We start from the raw sequence: 22,748 nt of genomic DNA, 5'->3' as shown, positions 1-22,748 counted from the left end.
TAGCAGTCTCATTGATCTAGGATACACATTATCTAAATATTCTACATATCCAAAGGATTGTTTGCATTACCCAATACATTCTTGATGAGACCGTTTTGTTGACCGAGACAAAATTATCTTCCACTTAAGCCAAGAATGCATGTTTAACAGAAAGCTTGGTAGTATTATCCATCTCTGGCGTGTTACAGCATTCGCTCATCCCAATGGTATACAGTTACTTCTTAATGCGAGCGAACCAGGTCAATGAAGTACCACCTTCCTGTGTCAGAACGTCCACCAAGGCTTCTCTGTACTTCGATAGCCTCAGTGTAGTCCATAGTCTAACCGAGTAATGCACTGGCTTTGATTTGCATAACAAATCCAATACCTGGAGATTTGTTTCTAGATAAGATGGCAAATTTGGAGCATTGGTTGGTAGGCCTAAAATGGTTTTGAGAAACTTGTTCTCAATGGTTGTCAAACTACTGCAGTTGACGGTACCTGAATAAATTGGCCCTGTAGAGTGCCGCCTGTTGCCTGAAATGTTGAAGCTTCAATTGAGACCTTCACTGCCCCCTTGTCCTGCTCATTTGTATATCTGGCAATGGCTCCACCATTCCACACCAATGTTACCCCCGCATTTGCTGTTAGAGAATCCTATTTGCAAACCTCCTTCACCTTTAAACCTAGGCAATCCTGACTTTCCACCTGTTCTATGGAGTCTGTTTAATTCTAAATTGATCTTGGCTTTTTTCTTAGATCTGCTCACTCTGAAGGCCAGTGTCTTAGTTTTGTCTGCATTAACCGTTAACCAATAGGCACTGCAGAACTCTACAAAGGTGGTGAATTGCATTCTCAGCCCTACCCGAGTGAGTGATAGGAGGGCTGCATCATCCGCAAACACGAGGATAGGAAACCCTTCTCCTGCTAAAGCATTCCAGCAGTTTCTCAATAATCCCATTGATGAAGAGACAATATTTTGGGGCAAAAACACACTCCAGCCATACACTCATCTGGATGGCCACAGTTTGTGTAGGTTTACCATTTACATTAAACCTAACTGCTGCTTCGTTTTTGGAATAGAGAATCTGAATTGCCCTTAATGTTAGCGCGATTCCTAAACTGATGAGTGCATTCCACAGCGTGACCCTCAGGACCCTGTCAAACACCGTTTTCAGGTCAATAAACCCAGAGTACAAGTACATCTTGCGTAGCGTCACTTATTTAGCACATAGAAGCTGTAGGTGTAATCTTGGATTTATTGTGCTGGTACTGGATTGAAACGCTGCTTCTGGTGGGTTATAATATTGTTGTCCTCAATCCATGACTCTGAGTGTACTAGAACAGATCTGGCAAGTATTTTCCCCCTGGCATCTAAAAGTGAGATCTGACGATAATTGCTTGGATCGTCCCCACCACCCTTTTAAGATTTGGGCACAATCTCTGCATTAGTCAAGGAGGTTGGAGCAACACTAGTTTCTAGTAGTGCATTAAAAAGAAGTGTGAAATAGGAGGCCCAAATTGTGGGCTTTGTTATATATAGATCCACCAGAACTGTGTTCGGCCCTGAAGCTTTCCCTTCTCTGTGCCATCCTTACCTCCTCATCACTTAGCGCAAGGGGAGCCTGTTCCAATTACTCAGAACAGTGAGCTGCATTGTGGAACTCTCCTTCAGCAAAGACTCTTATTTGACTTAACAGTCCCTTGAAGTGATGATGCCATACCACTTTGGGTATACACCCCTTACATTTACCTGCTCTACGGACTGCCCTACCCCCATAAGTTTCCAAAAACCATGTTAATCCTTACAAATGGCAGCCAATACATTATTTCCTGTCTCCTCCGCAAATGTCTCCTTATGCTCTTCATCAATCTCTTATAGGTCCCCCTTCCCTCCAGCAGAGCTCTCACACCTCTAGACGCCACATTCTTTGCACAACTTACCAAACTGCCCTTAGAAGCACAGCATTCCCTATCATACAACAGTGTTCTGGTAAGCAAATGTTTTTTCACTGTTCCGCTATTTGAAATGAAGAACTCTCCAAGATCAGGGGTCGAGTTCATATGAGCAGAGATGTCTGAGCTGCCACCAGAATCAATAGAGAATTTTGTTTTCTAGAGCATGTAAAATACTGGCATAGATCTCAGGTAGTAGATTATCTGTATTAAGCTTCACTCATTTTATGGACTGCTTGGCATGTCTTGTTGTTGAAAGCACTGTATTAGCACCATTGTCTCTAGCCTGAGATATCCCTAGCAGTGCACAGTCGGCAAGAAGTACAAGAGGACGGTGGTCACTTTCCATTTTGGGCACTACTTCAAAGTTTCTCAACAAAGGGGTGGGGGCGTGGCCAACAGGCAAGCGATGAAGACGTGATCTCTTGGACGCTCCGTTGGCCACCAACAATCATCCTGGAAATATCCTGTTTTGGCTGCCTTAGAACCTACAAAATACGCTGAAGAAGAGGTGAATACCTGCGAAGCGAGTCCCAAAAGTTTTAGATCCTGGAGGTCACCTCTGACGGAGATATCCTCATACGAACACCGGGCCGGGCCAGAGTGGAAGTTCCGGGCAAAATGGCTGCGGTGCGCTGCCTGCGCTAAACGCAGGGGACGGCAACCCTCGCGCTCCGCCAGCCTCGCCACCACTGACCGCCGCTGAGGGAGGAAGGTGGCACCACTGGTCAGACTCAATTGCGCAAGCCCCGGTGACGGTTCCTCTGTCCGTGGAGCGCTAAGGAACCGGGTGGTGCAGATTGGTGAGGGGGCGCCTGGTGACTGCTACGCCTCTGCGCGACCCTGCCGGGATGGCTGCTGGCTGTGTGCTCCCCCCGCCGGACCTGTTGGGGCCGGGGGTGCACCGGGGGAGAAGCGTCCCCGCCTGCTGGTGTGGTGCGGAATGGGTGCCTGCCCATTGAAAAGCGGATTGGCTGCGCCGGAAGGACAACCCCAGCGCTCCTTGGGGCCTCAGCCCACTGGATACGGCCACCTGGAGGTGGGACCGAGAAGGGCCAACTCATTCGGACCTGCCCCGAGCCTCCTGACAGGGGAGGGGTGTGGAGGCAACCGAGAGCTATACAAGACTCTTCTGCAGCCCAGTACCTGGTCCTGTGATGCACATGGATTCATCGGCAGATCGGGCACAACAGCAACGACGGTGAGGGTGTGTGACCTCTCCTTTCCCCTGCTATCTCGGCGGACGTGCGACCCCGTCCCCTGTACCTGAAGCGAGGCTCCACGCGCAGGAGGTATGGCGGCACCGTCCAGCCGGGAAAGATGCTCCTTGATCGTAATAGCAGCGGGGGTGCCCCGGGCTTCCGAAGACGTAATTGAGCCATTTTGACCGGGACGAGCGATAGGAGTCCTGAACGCAGCGGGCCGTTTCCCTCCTCTCAGTCCAACTTGGATTAACTACTGCTAAGGAGCTATAGTGGTGGCTGTGGTGGAGGGCAGTCACACGCGAAGACCAAATTAAATACCGGCAGAATATCTCTAGATCAGTAGCTGTCCCCAGACTGCACCTGGCAACCCCTTAGTCGGGCGCCGGAAACACTAATATCACTGGGGAGCCCAACTGCAGCCAACTTCACCGAAGGAGAGAAGCAAGTGGACGCGCTTGTCCTGGTGCCTTCCCATTGGGCAAATATATACACCAGACCTGCGACGGCACCACTCACACCCTATCAACCGACGGAGTCCACAGGGGCGCCCACCTCATCCCCCTCCATCTGGCACTCGCCTCTGGAAGCAAACAGAAGAGACATAAGAAGGGAGAGTGAGGGCCAACCCACCCCGGCCTGACGTGCCTGCCCACATAGGACTGTGACGAGTAGTGGAGCAATTGTTCAACCCCAGGAAAGTAACCCTGCTGAGGGTGGCGTTGCACATCAAGGAGTGACGACCAGGACGGCCATGCTGTGACTCTTCACGCGGTAGCAGAAAGTGAACAGTGGAATACAGGAGTGCCCGGGGAGGCAGCACCGCACCTACCCATCGCCAAGACGCAATATAGGGCATCAAGATACGCGCTGACTACAGGCGTCTGAATGCAGTTTCAGGGCTGGACACGCCTCACAAGCTTTCACTACACCGCTGATCGGTGCTGGGTGACAACAAGGGCAAAGATAAGGGAAAGAAAACATCCACGCAGAGCACCATGGACCAATACTGCGCAACACGGTCCCAGAGGCGAATCCCTCCCCACCAGAGGAATCCTTGACCTTGAAAGATGTGATGGCTGCTATTGCCAACTCTCACTCCTCGATGGAGAAAAAGATGGACGGCATCTCTGCAGAGGTATCCTTCCTCCGCCATGATCTCCAAAAACTCTCGACCCGGACAGGGGAGGTGGAACAGCGAGTATCCGGGGTGGAGGACGATCTTGGAGGACTGCACCAACAGTTGTCACGAGCATTGACCCGATTGAAGACCCTGGAGGCACGAGTCGACGAGGGGGAGGGCAGGTCCCGCTGTAATAACATCCGCATTCTTGGACTTCCGGAGCGGACAGAGGGACTTCGCATGGAACTCTTTCTGGAGCAGTGGCTGGCCGATCTCTTCGCGCCGAAATCCTTGTCAAACAACTTCTATGTGGAACGCGCCCATCGAATACCAGCGGGTCGTCCAACTCCGGGCGCATCCCCAAGAACGGTCATAGCCAGACTTCTCAATTATCATGATAGGGATGCAATCCTGCAAAAGGCCCGAACTAAGGGAACCATCACCTACAACGGAGCCAGAATTGCCTTCTTAACGGATTATACCCGTGAGGTTCAGAAGACCAGACAATCCTTCGAACACCTGAAGAAAAAGCTCCACTCCATGAATGTTAAATACGGGCTCCTCTTCCCAGCCCAATTGCGGATCCAGCACAATGGTAAAACAGTTTCCTTCACTGACCCGCAGGAAGCCTGGACATGGGCAGAGACCCATATCGATGGGGACTGGACCAGGACCAATCCAAACCCCAGAGGAAGGCCAGGGCCCCGCCAGAGGCGAGACAGACCTGCTCGACAACCCGCCCCGGAGGTTCAAGATGAACCAGACGGTGGCGCTGATCCCTAGCAACCTTAAAATCGGCTGTCATCAAATGCAAGAACTGATGGGAGCTGCCGGCACCTTCCGAGACCACCTTCCTTTCAGCTGGCCACTTCGGAACAATGTATTCGACTTACCTAAGAACAATGGGATGTTGCTTCTGGCCTCAAACCAATGTCCAGAATAGTCATGTGTCCTCTTCGCCAACATGCCATGCCATTAATGGATGCCAAGACCCCTGACCTGAGACACCTGATCTGCACCGGGAGCAGTAAGTCTCTGGTAATTAGAAACAGTCCATTCCAGTTAAGATGATCTTGCGACATCGGTCGCCATATGAGCTCAGGCGACAGATACTTCATGTTGGAGAGGAGTATGGGGACGGGGGAGGGTAGGGGGTTTCACACCGTTTATTTTCAGGGACGTTACACCAGTTTTGTTGCCATTCACAATGCCGCAACTCACTCTGTACTTGGTTCTTACACTCCTGTCCCAAGTGACCGCTATGTCTCCAACTGCAAACGCACCAAACTCTCATCATGCACATCACTTCATCCTCTACAACTTAACTGCCAACACAAATCACTACGGACCCTATGGTGGTCGCACAGAGTCCATTGACAACTGCTGATCGCTTTAGACCCCTCAAATTTCTCACTTGGAATGTAAATGGCATGGGATCGGGCATAAAACTACTTATTGTTCAGTTCCTCAACAGGCGTTCCCCTGATGTAGCCCTCCTCACTGAGACCCACCACTTGGCAGGTTCGACCTGTTAGTTTTTCCATAGAACTAATTATCGCTTGGCGTTCCACGCGGGATACACTAAGGGATCCCGGGGAGTTCTGATTCTCCTGCATAAGCGTCTCCCATTCGAACTGCGTCCAGTGGAGCAAGACCCCTACGGTCGATTTGTGATGGTGCAAGGGACGCTTTGGAGGGAGACAATAGCCATACTGGCAATATATTCCCCGTCCGGGCTGGGGGAGGTTCTTTTGAGAGAAGTGGCCATCTTATTGGCGCAACAACAACCAGACTTGTGGATCCTGGGGGGGGGGGGGGGGGATTCAATGATGCGCTATGCAATACAAGCGACCGAACTCACATCTGGAATCGCAACCCTAACATACCCACTAGGTTGGCTACCTTTTCAACCGCGCTAGGCTTATGTGATGTGTGGAGGGAACTTCACCCTGTCGATCAAGGCTTCTCCTTTCACTCGGGAGCCCACGCATCTTTGTCCAAGTTAGACTACTTTTTTCTTCCAACTTCCGAAGGCTTATAGAGTAAATGCAGAACTGCTACCCTGTGGTATCTCGGACCATTCGCCCCTGGAAATGGTGCTTCGCACGAATCGGCCGCTGCCTCCCAAGACGTGGAGACTGAACAACTTTTATCTAGGCCTTCCCGAATTCGTAGAGTATATCAGAGAAATCCAATTTTGAAATAAATGCAGGCACTGTGGAGGACCCTGTCATACTGTGGGAAGCACAAAGCGGTGCTTAGAGGGGAAATGATCGCCTAGACGTGCAATAAAAGGAAAGAGCAACACAGGAAAGTGGAGGGAGAGGTAGAGAAATGGGAAACCGGTTATATATCAGATGCCACCCCCGAGACACATCGCTCTCTTCTAAAAGCAAGGGAATCCCTTAATAACACGGCACTAGACAACGCAAAACAGGCACACAGGGTGTCAAGGAATAGGCTCTACGAATGTGGTGATAAGGCAGGCAAGTTACTGGCCTGGTTGGAGAAACGGGAAGAAGGGCATAGACATGTCAGGCCGATCAGCGACAATGTGAACGGACAAGCTCAAACAGACTGGCATAAAATTTGGCAAATGCCTCTGCTATATCAATCTGTACAGGGCCCCAACTGCACCGATGGACCCGTCCTCTCTGGACGAGATTGTGCTCCCGCAATTGTCGGAGCAGCACAAAACACACCTCGATAGAGAGCTAGGGGAGACCGAGATTGCAGAAACAATGGTCCAGTTACAATCTGGGAAGACGCCGGGTCCCAACGGTTTCCAGGTCGAGATGTGGAAGAGACTGGGCAGCGACAAGATGGTGACCCCACTCCATAAAATGTTCCTCGCAGCCAGAGAACAGGGGTCTCTCCCCTTGGACCCAAGAAGGGCCAGCATCGTGGTAATCTCTAAGCAGGGCAACCCCCCCGAATTATGTACATAATATCGACCAATATCACTTATTAAAGGTGAGGCCAGAATTCTTGCTAAAGTACGAGCCACCAGGCTGGAATCGGTTATATCCGCTTTGGTTCACCCTGATCAGTGCAGCTTCATGCCGCACAGGTCGACAAGAATGAATCTACGCCGACTTCATTTATTGCTTGAACGAGCCCCAATTCTCGAACCGCCACTCGCTCTTCTTGCAATTGACTTTGAGAAGGCGTTAGACTCTGTGATATGGGGAAGCGTGTGGGCGACGATGCGAGGCATGGGGACTGGAGAAACCTTTCTTAGCTGGGTCCAGCTTCTATAAGAGGCACCACAAGCGGAGGTCAGGGTAAACGTTTGGTCCTCCAGGACTTTTCTGCTGGGCAGGGGCACACGGCAGGCCTGCCCGCTATCCCCACTCCTCTTTGCTTTGACAATCGAACCACTGGCAAAGTGGCTTCAACAGGTCGCCACATGGTGCGGGCTTCCGATGGCCGGAAGGACGAGAGGATAAGTTCTCCCTCTATGCGGATGACCCGTTACTCTACCTGAGTGACCCGAACCAAGCATGTCCGATAATATCCTGGATGCTGACGGACTTTGGTGACTTTAGTGGTCTGAAAGCAAACTGGGGCAAATCAACTCTTTTTCCAGTAAGAGGCGGGTACCTGGCAATTCCACAGGACTTCCCTTATCGAGTGGAGAGGGAGGGCTTTCGCTACTTGGGTATATGGGTCTCTGGGAACCTCTCTACCTATGTGTCCTACAACTTGCATCCATTAACAGATCGCTTTGCGGAGGACGTGAGGCACTGGATGCTTCTCCCCCTCACATTAATGGGTAGAGCGGCGTTCAAGATGTTGGCACTTCCACGGTTTGTGTATGTGCTGCAGAATGCCCTACTTGCAATACCGGACTCAGAATTTGTCCGAGTAGAACGCCTCATTAGGAAACTGATATGGAAGGTAGGACGAACCAGTATTGCGCTGACAACGCTACAGATGTCCATCTGGGAGGGGGGTATTGGAGTGCCACATCTTCGGTCCTATTACTGGGCTAGCCAGTTAACAGTGGTTAATGACCTGCTTCATGCGGACCGTGAACTCCCACACATTAGAGCAGAGACACCCATTGCCCAGGACACCACGCCACTCAACACACTATACCAGATCCTCCCCAGACCCCGTCCACAAACAATCTCAGCACATATCGCAGTCACCTGAAGGCAGGCACACACCCACATAGGCTGGGGGAACAAGGTAACATTGGCGCAACCACTGTGGCACAATTATATGCTCACTGAAGTGCGGAAACTTACTGCATGGGCTCGATGAATGGAAGCTGGGATAACCACAGTAGGGAATGTTATGGCAGATGGCACCACTATCCCATTCGAGACACTGCAACAAAAACTCAGAATCCCCGAGACTGAGCGCTATCACTATGCGCAATTGACGCACCCCCTCAGTGGTCACAGGCAGGCACTCGCGGACGCACCAGGTTGTACGCCCCTGGAGCGCAATCTACTTGTATAACACATTCCCACTAAAGTCACGTCAATTTTGTATAAAGCCATAAATGCATTCGCCACATTGAACCACAGGATTGGATTAACGTACTTATGCACCTGCGCGAAATAGCCATAGATTCCAAAATCCGACTGGTACAACTCAAAATACTACACCGGGTCTACTATCCCCGAGTTGTCCTGCTCGGATGGGGGGGGCTTCTGATCCCAACTGTTTGAGGTGCCGGGCGGAGGAAGGCACCTTTTTCCATCTGCTCTGGGAATGCCCACGGATAAGAACCTTCTGGACGCAATGCTGTCAAACACCGACGAGGATCCTGGGTCGCACAGTGGCACTGGAACCTGCAAAGTTGTTATTAGGAGTCCCAGAAAATAATTCCAACAAGTGGGAGGGTATTTTCCTATCTACTGCACTGGGTTTGATAAAGCGAGATATTGCACAGAAATGGGGCGCCCGGACTGTCCGACCCAGGCCCAATGGTCCGCCGAAATGGACATTTGTGCAGCGAAGGAACACAGAATATATACCGCACGGGGGTACCCAACCAAGGCCGCTAAGATTTGGGGAAAGTGGGAAAAGGGTGTGAACTGAGAACCAGTGCCATGAAGCGGGAGGGTGATTGGCAGAGTAGTCAGTAATACACATTTGGTTACACAGTTGCGATGACAAATATGAAGCAGCGCGACAAGTATGCCCGACGGACCCGCCAAGGCGGCGGAGGGAGTGGCGGGACAGGGTTGTTTGTATGTTGTACCATTGTAATTTAAAACAATAAAATGTGATATTAAAAAAAAAAAGTTTCTCAACAAAGCCCACAATTCCAGATTGACTAATGTGTAATCGATCATGCTGTATTATTATTTGCAGGGATGGCCCCCGAAAACTTTGCTACAAGCCCTTGGATTCAGCGGCATTAATAAACTGGCAACTTCGACTACATTCCGATACTTTCTCTTCGGTTTGTGTGCCGATAGCTCCTCTATCACCCATACCTTATCCTCATCCTCTCCGATATCCACCATTAACCCCAAGAGCTCAAACTGAAAGTTGAAATCACCCATTATAGTGTTTTTTACATTCTGTTGGTGCCTCTCTCCAGAGATCGACGCTCTCCCTTAAGAGAAAAGATAGTCATCCCCATCAAACAAGTCAAAATGCCCCTGCTCAATCGGCCCCCCCTAACCTTGAATCGCCAGGATGAGAATGTGGTGTAGCCTTGTAGATGTAAATGCTTCAATGGCCCAAGTTTCTTGCAGCCAAATTACATTATGTCCCCGGATACATTTTAGCTAATCATCAGTTACATTTTAACTTAACATAGCAACATTCCATGAGATTAGACCCACCTCCAACCCTGTACTATCCTCTCAACGGGATGATGGGTGAGCAAGCATATCTTCAGGGCAGTGGTGCGAGTCCTGTCATTCTGAATTCTCCACTGCACCGTTCCCCTCCCCTGCTTAGAGATTCCACAACCCTTGAATGCTCTGGGGCTTCCAAGCACAGTTTCTGCAAGTTAGCAATCATTCCCCCTGTGTGGGAGAGCGTGGAGTTCCAACTAGCCCTCGCTCTTGGTCTGGGTTTAACCTATGAAAGCCGCCATTCTATTAATTGGCTTGATGCTCGTGTCCCAGCGGGCTGGTAATATGACTCACTTCCTGAATTCCCTCGATGCAGCAGGGGGGTTCGTTTAATCGCCATTTCAAGGCCTTGAAGGGGGGGGGAGTGGAGAAAGCTCTTTGGATCTTTTCTCCATGGTCAACAGCCCCTCAAGATCTTTTCCTTGTAAATAAGCCCTTACATGATCTTTTAGCCGGTTGATAAGGCGGGGTAAGCGCTCACAACTTACTATGTCACTTCTGATAATGGCGCAGCAATCTTTTTGCCCTTAACCTAAGGAACTTTATTAATCTGTGTGTCGCTCGATTCTCTGCTCTCCCGTCCCACCTTGGGGACGTTTACTAAGTACACATTTTTCTCAACTGGCCAGTTAAAAGCGCTTCTGGGAAAAGCAGTTTCCCCACCAGACTCTTTGGTAGTGACTATACACCACGATTGCCCTAGCTGGAGGATTCTTGGCCGTGAATGCATTGATCAGTATTAAAGTATTTTGCAACATTTGTTAAGGTTGGGACTCCTAGTGCTCCGAGTGGTGCTGCTTTTTTGGGCATTTGTATTTGCCCTTCCTAACATATCCTGCCCTGTGGGAGTTTCTAATTTCTTAACCATGCCCTTTAGGGCCTATAATTCTTTACGCAGACCCACACGGTCTGTCTTGAATTGTTCCACCGTCTGGCTGCAAAGACCGACAGACTTTGTGCTGGATTGCGCCCATACAGACGTCCAATTCTTTGCCCAGGGCCACATTGTCTGCTTTTAATTGTTCTACCGAGGGCAGAGCTATGTAATCACTAGCCACTTGGTGACTCGGGGGAGACACCCTTTGCAAGGTGTACTCTAAAGAATTGTTATAGCCTTCCGACTCTCCCGTCCGGCCTTTCAGTGCTAAGGGATCAAACCTATTTGTGATGGTCACCTCTGGAGGGCAGGATATTTGAACAGTATTAACTATAAACAATCCTGGCTGCATCCTCAGAACTTAGTGCCTCCCCCGGCCAGCTTTATCATTACAATCAGTGCTAATAATGTCTGCAGGTATATTATAACTCTTGCCTATTGTGTACACTCTGCTGTGGGAGATTTGGCACCTCATACCAAGGAAGTGTTTTCCCCAACAATAAGGAGAACTGGAAGAGTGACTTTGTTGCCATTTAGAATTTTATTAGCCTGTTCCCTCATATTTGCTTCACTCATCCCCTGCACAGTTTGCCTCCCATTAACTTTAGGAATACCATCCTGAGGTGGAGCTGGGAAATTGTCAGTTTTTACCTATAGCTAATGTGTTTTCCCTCCCAAGAAAGTAGAAATTGGCTACGTCAAGACAACCAACCTGCTTTTAGCGGACACTAGATACATTCCCAAGCAACAGAGGGTTGATTTTAGTGATATACAGAGGTATATGAAGGTCTAGGTTGTGGGATTTAAAGAAAGATGTGAAAAACATAAGGTTCTCTCGATATTGAAGATGCCCTGGTTGCTCATGTATAGGAAAACACTAAAATCCAAGAAGTCTGACCAATACCAAACACATAATATTAAGCATTTACATGGATGGCAGCTCCCACCTCTAAATGGTCTAAAATCTATCCAGGAGCATTGGATTTATGTTGGACAAGATGTGGGGACAGGGAGGACATTTTTCAATGTCTGGTGTAGTGCATGTCTTTTGAAGGGAAGTTCTTACATGGATGGAAAAAAATTAGAAGACGAAGGAGGCAACAGAGCCCTTGGTCGTGGTTTAGTATCCCTTTCTAAAGGTTGATCAGCAAGGGGTGTTCTTCACAAGGCTTATCGCCTCGTCCTGACTGCTAGGACCTTTTAGGCAAGTGTTTTGAAAGGTCATTCTTCCCAGATGACGGGGATTGGTTGCAGAAAGATAGAAAACTTTACCAATTCAGAAAAAATGACAGCATATCTTCATGACCCACAGTCACATTGAACTGGAGTGGTACTCCTTTTGGAAAAATGTATGGTGAGAAATCTGTAATTATTATCAATTTGGGAAGTTTTTTCGGTGTTAGTAATTATAGGAATCAACAAGGAAGCCAGTAGTTTTGCTCCCATATGAAAAGCACTACATGTTTTGGCCCCAAATAGCTTTTATTGTGTACACTAGTGACGTCTCAATCTATTAACTAGTGCCAGGCGAGGGCGCGGTGTGTGGGCAGGGTGGAATTTTAATATTTATGATTCTGAACAATAACAATGGTCTTTTGATAATTGATTTGGTTTCTTGTATGTTACTGTTCAGTGTAGATTTGCCTGTAAAAATGTGCAGATTGTAGATCAATTATTTTGTACAGTTCTTAATTTATATGCTAATAAAGATACATTTGAAAAAAAGGACAGACCTTATGGCCAAAAAACAGATTGGGGGAAACATATCTTAACTTGCTTATTGATACTACACTGGTTTAACGGTTCACCCAAAATGACCGAAAACATGTCCGAATGCGTGATTTTGCCAAATTTCGGCCGTTCAAAAATTCCAAACGGCTGAAAAGTTTGACCAAATCACGCATTCTGTGCTGGGGGCTGCAGGGGTGTCCCCTGCACCCTTGCTCACTATATTTTGGGCGGAGGGGGTGCCCTGCAGCCATCCCCCTGCCCGCACCCCCACCCCCAAAAAAGGAAAGGACCCTGCGGCACTGGTTCCCTGTCACGGATGTGAAAGGGAACAGGCGTCGCAGGGGCCAGCGAGTCAAAGGCAAATTAAGTATGGGGGTGGGAGTGGGGTGGGGATGGAGGTGGGGGCAGGGGTTTGGCCAAGTCAGAAATGTTCAGGGGAAAAAAGACCGAAGGCTATTTGAAACAAATCATATTTGGTCTTTTCTCTCTCGAACATTTGTAACTTGGTCTTTCAACCCCAATCCCAGGTTTAACATTAAATGAAATGTCCACAGCCACGATGCCACCTGGGTTATAGCATCCATAGGCGCACGCACAGAGCAGGGACAGGAAAAGTGACTTCTCGTCTACTTGTTTCTGTCCTCTAAAACCATCTCAGGACTCTCCATATCCCACCATTTAAGACATGCAAATGGCCAACATTGTGGCTTATGAAAAGGACCAAAAAGCTGTCTTACGCTAGGTGCAACAAATGTCATCCTTAACTAATTTGCATCCATTACAAGAAAAAAAAATGAATAACAAAATAAAATATTATATATAACAACTTACAGTAACCACAGTATTGGCAGCTAGTATACCAAAAAGTGTTGAAACTCTTCGTCCAATTCCAGACAGCATACCCTGTCCTTGCTGAAGAGGACGGTGATGGATTTTGCCACTACCATCTGGGATCAACCGAACAAGTTGGCCTGTTGAAGAGGATAAAACAAAGCTCCCACCCTAAAGCAAAAGAAAAAGTAAATTTGATAAACAAAAATACTTTTTAATGCAACATGTACAAAACAGAGAAATCATTTGTCTTTTCAGTTTCTTACAAGCCCCTACACATTGGACTCAAAAACAGTAAACTACCAGACAGAGGTCTTGAAGACCCCAAAGTATTTTCTGAAGGTATTTATCCAGCATTTGGGTTCCTACTTAGTCAAACCACAGCTACCGCATTGTGTGCATCACTACTACCCAACGTGTGCTGCAGAGTTTCAAAACTGTCGGTCCTTCTGTATGAAGAATTACAACACTCCATGAGTTTGTGTTGGAGGGGAGTCAGAAAGTCCCATCTGGGTTTTACTCACTTATTAATTTCAAAGCGAGTTGTATGCTGCAAGGGCTTCTTTTAACTGCCTAACTAGCTGAAAGCATCAGAACTGTAATTAGAACTACAGATCCCTTGAATATTGTAGTCCTCGCGACCTTTTATTGCAAGGTCAGGTACGTCAGCAGTGTTTGGGCATGGTGAAAAGTACAGGAACCTCTTGATACTAGAAAGATAAAGCTCTGGGAAACGTACGTTTTGCATTAAGTATATTAAGAAGTAGCTGTGTAGAATGTCCCGCATTGGATCTGATTTCTAAGATCCAACAGAACTGAAAGGCTAGAATAGAGTCAGCTGTAGCTGATTGCGCTTGTGAAGAGACATTGATTTACAATGCCACAGTTCCGCTAGATCCCTTGATAATGGGGCCTACATCAAGCCAAGCTTAGTCCAGGCGGTAGCCCAAAAATCCAAACACGTCCATTAAATTCCACTGATTTATTAATTAACAGAGAACAGGTGTCTGGAAATGATTTACTGTTAGGTAACTCTGCATTGAAATTAAAAACAGAATACCCGCTCACAAGTATGCCAGGTTATGGAACTGTCAGATTTCATATGCGAGGCAAAGATCGATCTGGCCATTATAACAGAGACCTGGTTGCAAGAATCAAGTTTCGAGGGAGAAATGAATGCACTCTTGTCCACTAACACGAAACCGTGTTAGTGGACGAAACACGAAACACGGCCTTAATCTAGGTTTCAATGACCCGACTGACACTCAGGCTACATCCACTGCCAACACCTTAGTGGAGTTTGCCCTTACTCAGAGTCCTTCTCCTCACCCATAACAAAGGTATAATCCTCGATTGGATAGCAGACATTAACTGCAGCTCTAGCATCACTTCCATTGAGCCTCAACCTTGGAAGGACAACTCCCTCCTCGGATTTAACCTTCAGGATCGCATCCCTCCTAATACTGACAACCACATTGCCCCATCCCTGCCTAACAGAAACAAAATATCACTGTAGACAAACTTTCACCTCTCCTCCAACCTCTACACTCCCCTGCGCCGTTTACGACCCATCAGATTTGGTGGACCTTTATAACCCTGACAATGGCGCTAAACAACATTGCCCCTTCAAAAATGCACACAAGCAACCCTAAAGCACACCTCAACTCGTGGTTCACCCCGAAACTGAAAGCCCCAAGAAATGAAAAACCAAAATGCAAAACTTCCTAAAATCCTTCCCCAGTCATGTCACATGCTCAAAACCTCAGCCAGATATAAAGAAGAAATTCTGACAGCTAAAAGAGAAACCTATAATAACAGGATTGATGAGGATAGCTCATGTTCCAGAGAATTATTTATTATCTTAAGAGAGCTTTAATCTCCCATCCCCTCAACTGACAACTGTATCAAGGACAAGACCGGGTGCACCAAAATTCAGGAAGCCTTAACTAGTAAAATCACTCGGCTTGAAAAGAAAATAGCAGCTTAAAACGGTCCCCGATTCCACAGCAGACCACACTCGGACCTACTCCCATTTTACCGAAACCACCACGATTCAAATTTGCACCAGTATCCACCCAAGAAGTAATTAACATTATTGCCTCATTGAAATCCTCCAATTACCAGGGTGACTCATGTCCAGCCTCGATCATCAAAGACATAGCCAAAGAATTGGCCCCCTTTACAACCACCCTCATCAATGCCTCCTTTCACACAGGCACCGTCCCAACTAATCTGAAGAACTCAGGGTGCTCCCATTACCAAAAAAAACGACACTCAAACCCAGCATCCCCACTCATTTACGTCCTAAAAAACGACACTCAAACCCAGCATCCCCACTCATTTACGTCCTATCACCACAGTATCTTTTCTCCTTAAAATCATTGACAAAGCTGCTTGTAACCAAATTCAAACTTACCTCGAGGTCCATAAGCTACTGGGACTCCGACAATCTGGACTCAGGCCCCAACATGGGACAGAAACTGCCCTAATCAATCTAAAGATACAGAACGATGACTTGAAGGTCAAAGGGAAATCCGCTCTCTTGCTCCTGTTGGACCGGTCAGCCGCCTTTGATTTGGTTGATCACAAGGTGCTTTGTAGACACCGATCCACTGTGGCTCACTTTTCAACTGAAGCAACAGCATGGATCCAATCTTTCCTAAACAATAGATCCATGAGAGTCTTCTCAGCCTCTGCAGCAGCTGACCCCATCCCCATCACCTGTGGTGTTCCACAAGGTTCATGTGTATCACCTACCATGTATAATGTGTTCATCAAACCCTTGTTCAATGATCTGGACCATCTGGGGGTCACCTACACTAACTATGCAGAGGACACTCAGATCCTCCTGCCCCTGTCAGGAGATTATGATACAAACCTTGCCCTTGTCAACAAAATGTACCTCATCATTCAGGCTTGGATAGCCAATCGCGGCCTTTGCCTGAATGATGAGACACCGAGTTACTTCTGTTAGCCTCGCCTACCAACATGAAGAAATTGAGCAACCTATACTGTTCTTTCAACATTGATGCTAATGATATAAGGTGGCCAATGAGGTTAAAACACTGGGTTTTTACCTAGACTTCTCCCTGAATCTACGCAGACAGGTTAGTGCAACTGCTTCAACCACTGCATACACTTGCAAGCTTATCCACTCTTACAAACTCTTTCTCTCCCCAGAAAGTTGCATGACCCTAGCATGTGTTCTAGCTTTATCTAAAATCGACTACTGCAATGCCCTTTATTTATGAGCAAGTAAATCCATCATCAATAAACTCCAAATTTTGCAGAATAATGCCCTCAGAACTGCCTTGGGCATCTCCATCCAAAATGCAATCCCTATGCCAAAATATTCTCCTTTCTCCCTCCTATGCTCCTACCCCCACCTCCTCCTCCTCCACTACTTCCAACTTCCCCGCCCGCACCTTCAACCACTCTGCTTGCATGTCCAACTTCTCTGCTGTCACTCCATCTTGCGTCTCCCTTCTTCTGTCCAAATCCCACCCTACTGCTGCCCCCTCTGATCCCCTTCCCACCTCTCTCATTCCTAAAGTCTATCCCAACCTCATCCCCTACCTAACCACTTTTTTAACACCTGCCTCTGCCACCTTTCCTTCTGCATTCAAACACGCCAATATTATACCCATTCTGAAGAAACCCTCTGCTAACCCTCTTACTTCTAACTTTCGCCCAATCTCGTTTCTCCCCTTCCTATCTAAGCTCCTTGAGCACCTAGCATATACTCAACTCTCAGCTTTCGTAACAACTCACTCCCTCCTAACTCCCCCTCAATCTGGATTCCACCCTAAACACTCCACGGAGACTGCCCTTACTTCTGTGCTCAATTCCCTCCTTACTGCTCGCTAGGCTATAGTGAAAGTGTAGTTTCCTATTTGAATCTTGACAAAGATATCAATGCCCTCTATCCTTCTGTATCCCTAAGAATGTCATGTTTGGTATGCTCCTGAAAGCAATGAGAAGCCCCAACCCTCAGTTTTTATCCCCAGCATTAGCTTGAAAAATATAGGGATATGATCGAACGTAACCTTTCTTTTATCAAGCTTTCGGATATGGGCTTCCTGAAATACCAGAATGTCTGGTTTCTCCCTATTATGGTATTGTTCCACTTTTTGTCTCTTCACTGGGGAATTCAAACCCCTAATATTATACATTTATAGTTTGAATTGCCTTTGCCTGTTGCCTCTTTGTATGTACCCTTTGCCCTTATAACTTTCCACACACTCACGCTCAGCAGCGGCCCTATTATAAAGCCATTATGCTCCAAAAACTTGAAATCGTGCATTATCCGGTATAAATTCAAAACAATGTTTCCCTCGGATAGCTTTTCTGGATCCCATGCTCCTTCCCCCTTACAGCCCCTAAATTCCCCATTCACCAACCTGCCCTTCCCACATGCACAAACCAACATAACACTATTCCCTGGGTCGGATCAAAGTTCCTATTGACCCCCAAAAGCATTGCGGCACCGCAATTGACCTGAAAAAATACCCAGCGAAAAACTGTGAGGGGTTCCCTAAGACCGTTTATATGATTACAAAAAGGCGCAAGTCACTGGGTATGCCACATGGGCCTCCCTCTTACTGAAATATCTTCTTGCGCACAAAAATGTCTTCATAGTCACATGGGGACACTCCCTCAACATGCAGTCATTGACCAGACCTTCCAGACTTTTTGTGGCTATCTTTAGATATTGGCCAATAGCAAACTTCTTACTGCAATGTCAATCCTTCACATAAATCGACAATCATCCTAGATCTCTAGGAGCCTGGCAGGGGTGACCACCTCTCTCCCCACGCAGCCCTCTAGACCAATCCCACAGTTTGTTTCTGGCCGGAAGGTAGCATTGGGTAGGGTGTCTGCCTCCTGCTGCTGCTTTTCTAATCTGCAGGATACTCGGACCTTCTCTACAGGAGATTTGCTGTTGCTTGCCTTCCCACGTGAAGAGAAGACCAAAAGAAAAATGTCCATTTATATCTAACTTGCTTTTGGATTAGAGCCCTTACCACGACAGACATTGCCCTTTGCTTCTTCAGGATAGATTGGGTGATCTTTTGGCAAATTTGTACTTCTGCTCTGTTAATTCTTATAAGGCCGACAGTCTGCGCTGCCCTCCGAATATTTTCTTTTGGCCTTAGGACTTCACTGCCACTAATACATCTCTTGGTAATCATCCTGAGTCCGAACTTTTGGATCGGACGCAATGAATTCTGTATATTCAGATATCTTCTGCTGGGTGAGTCTCCAAGTAGATAGATCTCCAAAGAAATGTTGGACCGTATCCCTCAGGTCTTTATCCCCTACATCTTCGGGGAGATATTCTAGACACATGTTGGACCTTCACAATCTATTTTCTTCACACTGAATTTCCAGATTTTGGCAGAGTCTAGAACAATGTGGATGGAGTTCATATTTTTTCTTAGTATCGTCTATGAATTCCTGTAGGGCACGCTTGTTTGGATCTATGATCTTTTCTAATTTAGAACTCTCACTCTTCATTTCTTGCATAGATTGTTTCAGCTAAGTCTTTAGCACAGAGCATTGGTGTTGAAGTGACACTGATCTTTTCTTGAAACTCAATGAGGCACTGGAACAATTCTTCCTTATTCACTGCCTTTGGGGTTGCCTGCCCCTTCCACTGTTCCTTCAGTTTTCTCCTCCGATTATGGGCTTCCTTCTGCGATCCTCCCCAGACACCAACAGGGATGCAGACCGCCCTCCCCCCTTTCTGCTGGAAGGCGTTGTGGTTTTCAACATGGTGGTGTTTCCTTCCCTTTCGACATCAGGATAATGTATTCTCACCTTTTTAAGGGCACTTTATCAAGAAATGCAGGTGGTGTGCCTCCTACACCCTAAGGGGGTGTCCAGTGTCAGCTCAAAAAGGTATATGTTTGCCTGTCCTATTCCTCGTGACAAAAGACGTCGTCCCCTGGGGGAACTGCTGCTCTGCTTCTCTCGTTTGCTGCAATCGCTTCTACCCATCAGATTTGAAATTGGGAACCCATCTTCACTCCCCCTGAATTCCAAGACCTATCCCAATGGTAGATCCTTAACTTGAAGACCCAGTGTGAATGCTTCCATAGATCTTAATTTTCCCTTGTCTTTGCTTTGACCCTGTGCCTTGATACGCACCCCTGGCTTCTGTGAGGTATTCAATGGCATGTGGTTCCCCACCGATCTCAGAGGCCTGGTCAGCTTTCCACTACCTTCTCATCTTGGAACCTGCTATTAGAGCCCTAACGCGGCTCTGTAGACACTGGTCACACCTCCCTCAGTCTTTCACAGCAGTCATCCGAGGCGCTCAGTTCTCCTCCGGGGTCGGAATCTGTACCTTGATTTCTTGATTTCACTGCACCTCCTTCTCAACACCACGTCTCTCCGGACCTATACAGCGCTCCTCCGTACCTTGTCTGCAGTGCACTCCCCGCTCTCCTTACTCGCTGTTCCGCTGCACAATGTGTGCCACACTCTGATCAAACTCGGCATCTCAAGCAAACCGTTTCTATGTTCCCAATTTCCTCTGATGGATATTTTCAAGGTCACAGGTGGAACTGCAAACTACCCCTTTGCGATCATAACGACTCTTAAGGGCTGTGCATCGATGATATTTTTGGAGGCCCTCCCTAACGAGACCTCACCCACACGGCGTTCTCCCAGCAGGCACCATCTTGAAATCCGGAGCACCAATTGTTGATTTGTGGATCCAGTCCAATAACTCAAATTGATTTTTTTTTTATGCGTTTTCTGCACCTCTTTTTCCAGGCGTCCATAACGAGCTAACATGTTTTGCACTTCCCTTGAAGTTTTATCAAGATCTCACAATTACCATAACATTTAAATTAGTGGGTTTTATTTGCAAAAATCAGCAGCCAAGTGGAGGAGAATTAGTATTATTACCATATTGTGTATTGTGAGGGGGTTGCTGCCCATATGAGATACATGTGCAAGACCTATAGAAACAAATAAGGGAGGAGTTTATGTTCTAATTTCCCCTCAGAATGAATTAAAAGAGTATGAATTAATGGTTTGCTCCCACTGATGAGCTTGATTAAATAGTCATTTTATTAAATAATTTGAATTGTCTTCCTTTTTAAAATCGGTCAGATGTTTATTACCTGGTTCCTCACCGTTATTCATTCATGGATTTGTGGTATGAGAAGCCCCACTGATCTATATATTTCCAGTAAAGAAAGCGTTGGTTTAGAGGAACATCTTTGTTAAGGTCCCTAAAGTAACCACAAGGAACAAGTTACTTACCTGTAACTGTTGTTCTCCAGCATGGGTCTGGCATGGATTCACATGCTCATGAATATTCCCTGTCGTCAGGCTGGGAATCCTCGGTAAAGAAAAATCAGTATCAGTTTCGTTTCTGATCTGTCTTTCGTAGTAGTAACCAATCACTGATCTCTGCGTCATACTGACCACAGCCAATGACTGCCATCTCCCTAAGCCCCGCCTCTGGCAGCCATCTTCAGATTTGGTAGCACGTGAAGTGGCAGTATGACCAAGTGAAGAGCCGCAGAGGGGTAGGCGGGAGGGTTCGCATGTGAATCCATGCCAGACCCATGCTGGAGAACAACAGTTACAGGTAAATAACTTGTTCCTTCTCCAGCATGGGGTCTGGCATGGATTCACATGCTCATGAATATAAGAATACATAGCAGTACACACATGCACAACCACGGGAGGTGGCAAAAGGCTCAACATTAAGCAATACAACAACTCAACATTAAGCATCTCTTACCTCCTCACCAGGCTCACCTTAAGCAAACAGGATGCGCAGCACTGCTTGGCCGACCCTGGACTCCTCCCTGGAATCTCGATCGACGCAGTAGAATCTCGTGAAGGTGTGCGTCGACCTCCACGTAGCAGCCCTGCAGATGTCCAGCAGGGGCACACCAGATAGGAACGCCGTAGTAGCAGCGATCGCTCTGGTCGAATGGGCTCTCGGACGGCTTGGCAGCGGTCGGTTAACCAACCTGTGGCAGTGCATGATGCAGCCGGAAAGCCATCTGGAAATAGAAGACTTCGAGAGAGCCTTGATTCACAGGTCCAAAGTTCACAAACAGCTGTGATGTCCTCTGAAAACTTCGTGCGGTCCACGTAGAACTTCAGCGCTCTAGTGCAAAGTCCTCTCGGCCCGCGACGAAGGAGACGGGAAGAAAACAGGTAACACCAGGGGCTCGTTAAGATGGAAGTCCGAAGGCACCTTGGGCATAAAGGAGGGGTGCGTCCTAAGCACCACCCTCGAGGCATGGAAAGTCAAGTACGGTGCTTTGCAGGATAGGGCCTGGATCTCTCCCACTCGTCGTGCGGAGGTAATGGCCACCAGGAATGCAGTCTTCCACGACACAAACTTCATCGGTGCGGAGTGCATTGGCTCAAATGGGGGCCTCATGAGCCTAGTCAGCACCACGTTAAGTTCCCACGCCGGGGCCGGGGCCTTCACCAGCGGGAACGACGGGAACAGTCCTTTCATAAATTTTACCAGTCGATGGGACCACAGGGACGTCCGTCCTGTGGTTCTGGTATATCTGGAGATCGCCACCAGATGAATCTTAATGGAGGCGTGGGCTAGCCCAGCCTTTGCCAACGATAGCAGGTACGGCAACACTTTAGGGGCCGTAATCCGTAGGGGGTTGATCTTCTGTGCTCGGCACCAGATAGAGAACCTCTTCCACTTGTGACCGTAGCATTTGAGAGTAGAGGACGCCCTGGCCTTTGCAAGAACCTCTCTGCAGTCGGCCGGTATATCGTACCCTCCAAACTCTAGCGCTGCAGGAGCCAAGCCTGCAGGTTCAGCGACGCCGGGTCGTGGTGGAAGATGGCGCCTCCTTCTCTGGAAAGAAGATCCGCGTCCGCCGACAGCTTGATGGATGGGGACGTTGACAAGTCCAGAAGGTCCGGGAACCAGATCTGCCTCGGCCACGCCGGTGCGACGAGGATCATCCTGCACCGGGACCTCTTGAGCTGGTTGATGAGTTGAAGCAGAAACGGCAACGGAGGGAACGCATACAGGTATAGGCCGTCCCAGGGGAACGAGAATGCATCGCCCATGCTTCTCGGCTGGGGAAACCTGCTGGCGAACCTCTGGCACTTTGAGTTCGTCGCTGTTGCGAACAGGTCGATTTGGGGTTTGCCCCATCGTCGGAAGAGTTGATCCACCTGATCCTGGCGCAGCTCCCACTCGTGACACGCTCGCAGCT

The 22,748-nt window shown here is 47.9% G+C and overlaps 1 protein-coding gene across 2 annotated transcripts in view; it reads right to left on the bottom strand.

Moving 5' to 3' along the window:
• The window catches only part of NUP133 (nucleoporin 133), a 1,444,728-nt gene that overhangs the window by 1,307,435 nt on the left and 114,545 nt on the right, over positions 1–22,748 (bottom strand). For both annotated transcript variants that reach the window (XM_069606929.1, XM_069606930.1), the window contains one exon: positions 13,525–13,695. In XM_069606929.1, the coding sequence (XP_069463030.1) occupies positions 13,525–13,695 (171 nt within the window). The remainder of the gene's footprint in view (positions 1–13,524; positions 13,696–22,748) is intronic.

Source organism: Ambystoma mexicanum, chromosome 4p, assembly GCF_040938575.1.
Source record: "Ambystoma mexicanum isolate Mex_15411 chromosome 4p, UKY_AmexF1_1, whole genome shotgun sequence".
Lineage (NCBI taxonomy): Eukaryota > Metazoa > Chordata > Amphibia > Caudata > Ambystomatidae > Ambystoma > Ambystoma mexicanum.
Note: the sequence above shows the minus strand (reverse complement) of the source record. Positions and strands in the feature narration are given on the sequence as shown.